At 40.0% G+C, this 5,970-nt stretch overlaps 1 protein-coding gene across 1 annotated transcript; it reads right to left on the minus strand.

The window, feature by feature from the left end:
* Positions 1–5,301: 5,301 nt before the first annotated feature.
* LOC108678258 (39S ribosomal protein L38, mitochondrial) lies at positions 5,302–5,958 on the minus strand (the record flags this gene model as incomplete). Its single annotated transcript, XM_018166628.1, is given in 2 exon segments — positions 5,302–5,463; positions 5,840–5,958. Coding segments are annotated over 2 exon segments (281 nt in total), but the record flags the coding sequence as incomplete, so codon positions are not given.
* Between the last annotated feature and the right edge of the window lie 12 nt (positions 5,959–5,970).

Raw genomic sequence — 5,970 nt, forward strand, 5'->3', positions numbered from 1 at the left:
CCAACCTTGAGATTGGTTTGGATTGAGTTGGGTTGAATCAGGTTGGATTGATTCAAGTTGGGTGGGATTGAATTCAGTTGGGTTCATTCTGTTGCTGGTTGGGATGAATTGGGTGAGGTTTAGTTGGGTTGGGTTGCATTGGTTTGGCCTTGATAGGATTGGGTATATGCTCCAAATTCTCTAATCATTCAATGCAGGGTTCAGGTGGCTATACTAATGATGTAGCCTGTGTTGGTTGATGCATGATGAATGGCACAGATGTACATGCATCATAATTATTGCGGGTGAGGGGTGACACATACATCTAGGATAAATGCAAGTTAAATCTTGGCCCCAATAGCTGTGGATTTATAGCATTTTTAACTTAGCCTTGGTGACCCATATACTCTTGCAACCACAACATTGCAGGCAACCACGACATTGCAACCACGGTTAGGTTAGGTTTTTTTGCCCATTTTGCTGATTTTTGCCCGATTTTTTTTTTGCGAATTAGAGCCTTGGGGAAAAAATTGGTTTTCCGATGCCGACCGCAAAAAACGGATTTTAGATTCTTTACACCACAAAAAACATATAATTAAAAAAACACCCCTTTTCTTGGATGCACTCAATCTAAATTCTAAAGTACGGGTATTACCAAATAAATATTTAAATAGCAGGTATAGAAATATCTCCCTTCTAAACCAGCTATCCCAGTTCTCACAAATCACAATTCCACCAGCACCTGCACCACTTTCATTGGAGCTACCAAGTTCAATAGGCTGCCATTCTTATTTTAATAAAACTGCTTGATTGAGCTGCAAAATTAGATTACAAAGTTTTACATTTACAATCTTGGCCAATGGCCATTAACAGGCACTAAACAATACCATTACAAAGAATGAAAGATTATAGGTACCGGTATATAATACCTATTGTCAATGCCACATTAGTCGCCACTTTTGAAAAATCCGCTAGATAATAAATTTTGAAACACCAAGAAGCTAAAAATTAAATGTAACACTTGCGCAGGGTTGGCTTATGTTCAGACTTTTGAGAAAAAAAAGTCACTACATTTTTTTATTGCTCGATCATATAATAAAATGGAAGTTTGCAAGACTCGTCGGGAGTGGCAAGGTATATAGTACCTACTTTAAAGTCGCCAGCAATATTAACAAAGGGTACACTAAAGTCGCCATAGCCTGGCGAGGTTATTGCAGTCTTTTCGTGAATAGCGCCTTCGTAAGGTACAGTAGAGAAAGCCTCAAATTCACGCGGAATCAACCCTCCAACTTCAGTCTTTATGTAAGATATTAGAGTAAAATGAAAAATTGCTTTTGGTCAAAAATAAATGAAACTCCAAGGAATATATCTTTCTTCTAGCTACCATATTTCAGTGGATTTGCGGTAAGATTCAATTTCGTGACTGGTAAAAGCTGTCCTTTTTACTGCATCAATGTTGGAAGGGCTGTTCAATGTTCATCCCATTCATTTGCTCCTACTCTATCAAAAAATTACACTTCATGGATGAACATTGCGTATGAAAAATTAGTCTGTTACCATGTACCCAGTGAAGCACACTAGTTAGCAATTCGAATAGAATTCATCACTCTGAGTGCGAATATCTTTGTACACAGCGTGAACAATTTCTTTGAATCTAAAAAATGTAATTCCCAACCCCCATCTATAACACGAGGGCCAATATTATGGCCAACAGAAAGAGCGCATTGCCCGCAAGTAGATCTCGACCGCTGAAATGCTTTTGTAGAGTCCGCTGCCAGACACTGAAATATTAAAAGCCAGTAACTACACCCACAAAACTATGTCGCAGACTTGCAAGAAATAAAGAGAAAGACTTTAATGTATTCCGTCGTCTTAATCAACTCGACATCGTTCCCTTTCGACAAGGGCCTTAGGTACACAGAAATCTTGTGTTCTCAGCAATGTACCTAGGGTCCATATTACAGAGCTCGTGGTATCATACACGACTGTGTCAATTTTGTTGGGTCTTCTTCTCACCTGTGAGGTTAGTTTAGGACACACGTAGATGGCTTAGGGTACGCACACAGTGAAAGCAGGTTTGCCCGCGCGGGCAACCTGCTCCAACCTGCCACAAGAATGAACATAGGATAATAATGTAAGTGTTTACAGTGAAAACCTGTACGAATATGCTTCTGTATTCTATGGTTTCAGGCGCCAGCCTGAGTAGGTAACCAGCACGCTGGCAACCTGCTTCCACTGTGTGCGTACCCTTATGTAGGATTGGTTTGGCTTGGTACACGCAGAAACGGTCTCTTGTAAGAGTGTTTAATGTCTCACGCAAATTACCTCTTTCAAGAGTGGTTAATCGGTCTCGCACAAATGACCTCTTTCAAGAGTGGTTAATGGGTCTCACGCAAATGGCCTCTTTCATGAGCAGTTAGTGAGTCTGTCGCAAACGGTCTCTCTCATGAGTAGTTTGTACAAGTCTCGCGCTAACAACCTCTTGCAGGATTGGTTAGCACACATTACTGGCCTCTTGCAATCTTTGCATATTTAGCTGCTCATCGATGCGTTTTTAGTGTCATGAAAGGGGCTCATAGACCAGCTTTTACCGTGGACGTGCGCGCGGCCTTGAGCGAGAAAGCAGCATTGTTCAAGATATAAGGGTAAGGTGGCCCAGTGGTTACAGTTCAGAATAGTGTGACTGGAGCAGTAAGGTGCGGGTTTGATCCCAGCTACCATGCTACAGTTCTGGTCAAATCAGCAAGAAGGCCAGGCGGTTAAGCACGGCAAAATTAGAGCACTGAGGTGCGTGTTTGAAATCGCAACAAGCTGTGAAAATTCTGCAATGCTAAGAATTGGTGATGGGTAGAACATCCTAATAAACGCTGAAATTGCTATATATTACTATATCAACCATCACAGACACCTATATAGCTCCAGCCATTGATACTGAAATAGATCATGGTAAAATATTGTTATATTTTCTCCATGTATTTATACATATTTGATTTTACACCGGCCATGACAGAAGAAGGAATATATCGATGAAAGAATAAGACTATAAGCGTTTCAAGACTTCATGTCCGTCAATGACTGCATGCACGACGCGCACCTTCAGTTCTCATGCATATCCTTGTAAGTTACAAGCTGTGATATATATCGCTAATATTTTGTGGATATGTAGGTACCGGTATTGGCATTGACGCTGTAGAAATGTCAAGTTGTTCTGCCTGACGTAGGCAATATCTACAGGAGCAATGCAAGGCGTGACTATCGAGCAACAGAAATCTTGGTTTATCTGTTGATGGCTGGGCAAATGCAAAGAATCTTAACTTGAGCCACCGTACGACAAGTTCACAATTAATGGAGACAGTTGCTTGTTTGCCGTCCAAAGCTTCATCGGAGACATTTTGGTAGCTTAATTAGCTGCCTTCTGGAAATGCGGCTTTAAAAATGATCATTGAAGCCATTGCAACACGGTACGGTGAAACGCAGCAATCAATGCTTCTGTGTTATTGTAATGTCACGTGCTGAGAATGAGAATTCTTCACTCGCTGAGGCAAGACATCATTCTGCGAGGACTTGTTGAGGTCCACCACCATGTCATGGGGACGTTCACTAACATTATAACGTTCACGAGCATCTCGCAGTAATCGTAAAGAATCAATCCAATTTTCATTTGTTGAAAAAATTGCTCGGCCGTGATCTAAGCATTCAGCTTTCCGATGTTTGACCAACTCAGGCTTTCTGGAACTAAATTTCAACCCCTATACGTAGCGTCGGTAGCGAGGCCTCTCTCTCCAAAAATGTCTCTTGGACCTACGATCAATGGACCAGGCAAACATTGAAATTTGGGCCACGGTCATAGGAAAACCTCTATTTGTCCCATTATTCACATACTCAATGTAATTACAGAGCGACAGCTCATGCTCTGCTGACAATGCTGTTGGTTTGCCGGTAGAGTCTTCCTTGACTCTTATCAAGAGGCGATCTGAGAGTGTCTTGCGTGGCACATTGAACGTACGGGCAGCAGCTGATGTGGGAAGATTCTAATCTCAGCGGCTGCAAGAGCCCTATCCATGCCTTTCTGCCTCCACAATTTTAGTTTTGTTCCTTTTCATGAAATTTTCTTGATGGTAAAAAATAATTGTATTAACATACTTGAACAAATGCATGTACCATTCGTTTTGATCACACAAAATAACATATGTAAATATTTATCATCCGACGTGAGTTTTATCCTTTAAAGTTTAATTAAGTGCTTGAAATGTTTTTATTTGTTTTAATCTTTTCATTTTATGAGATTTAACGCGGTAGTTTACCTTATTAAGATCATGTGTAAGAAAGTCAACTCGTGTCATGCTTATTCAAACGAGCTCAGACACTTCAATGCATTTGTAATGCATTGAAGTGTCAATGCAATTCAATTCGTAATTCAATGCAATTCGTTTGCGTAACTCTGATCGATGCAAGAGTGTTGTGCGCGACTTTTGCAGTCATTTTACATTTTTAAAAACTAATTGCTTATTCTGTGGGAAAGAACATGAATGGGAAACGATTCTTGAATTATTTTAGGCAACACTCTGACACTACCATTACATTGTTAGTATAAATTAGCAACAAAAATTATCCTTCATGTCCTGCCTCATGAAGCAAATATCCTATACAAACCTCGCCATTTATCCCAAATTTATATGCACTCAAGTCGCCAAGTATATTTAGAATAAATTAATGACTATATTAAAGTGTCTTTAAAATTTAGAGTAGAAGCAATATGAACCTCTTTTTATTGCGTTTCAGCTCGGAATGACCCCAAGCTTGTACGGAAAACATTTCCTCTGCAATAGAGCATTGCCCATACAGCATACAGCCATACTATGAGGTGAAGACAGGAGAAGGAAAAAATTCGTGTCGCTTTCAGCATTTTTGTCATGTTGATTTGGAATCTTAAAACTAATTACAAATTAAGTGTCAAAAATGCATTATAATATCTTTAAGCAATGTTAATAGGGTAAACGCGGTATATTCCAACATCGTAGGTAATTCCGTCACCTCTCCAGCTTTTCCTTTATAGTTAAGCTTTGTTTTAGTTCCATGCGTTCATTGATGGTTGAAATGGTGATGTCATACATTTGCGTGTCGAAATACTGCAAAAACACTAGGTCTTGGAATCCCAATATTTAATCATTCTACGGTTAAATTTGGATAAAAAATGATTTGTGATTCTCCCTGGAATTTTTTTCAGGACAGATTGAACCATCCTCAGGCTAGTCTGTTCAGCGAAATGATAAATTTTCACAGATTTCATTAATTATCACACATGCCATGCATTTTTCTCACAAATTATCCTTAGGTTTAAGATGCTGCAGTTCTGGCAGAGGCGCGCTCTGCCTGTACAGAACAAACACCATGCGCTGGTAGCCAACACCTTTGGGTGGGACGGGTGGTAAGTAAGGTACCACCTCAGTCCCACTGCTCAAGTCGTTCCCATGAATATTGGTTCTGTGGAGGAGAGAAAACGTACACATATATATATTTTCATATATTGGCTCTGTGGATGAGAAAACGTACACGTATCTATATTTTCTATAGGTATTGGTTGGTTCTGTGGATGATAAGAGACAGCATACACATAAACATATATTCATCAAAATTTCTTAGAACCCAACTTAATAGATTCAGATTATAACAAAGAGGTAGATGGTGAAAGATTCGATAGTGCTATTATTTTGGCATAGCTAAAAAGTCATAGTTCGTCAAGAAATTATGCATGTATGTTGAGGCCACATGAAGAGGTCTCTGTTTATCCCTCGTTCCAGGCTGAAACAAATGGAAAATCCACAACTAGGTATAAAAAAAATCAAAGAGCCAGACTCACATAAGCCAGTGTAGGCACTCTGAGTCAGGCTTGTAGAGGTCGCCATCAGGGTTGGTAAGCTGGAGCGTCCAGAGAGCATCAGGAGGGCTTGGATAGCTTACATTTGGAACAGTCCGAGCCTAGGACGTGAA

The sequence above is a fragment of the Hyalella azteca genome, unplaced genomic scaffold (assembly GCF_000764305.2).
Source record: "Hyalella azteca isolate HAZT.00-mixed unplaced genomic scaffold, Hazt_2.0.2 contig16194, whole genome shotgun sequence".
NCBI classification, from domain to species: domain Eukaryota; kingdom Metazoa; phylum Arthropoda; class Malacostraca; order Amphipoda; family Hyalellidae; genus Hyalella; species Hyalella azteca.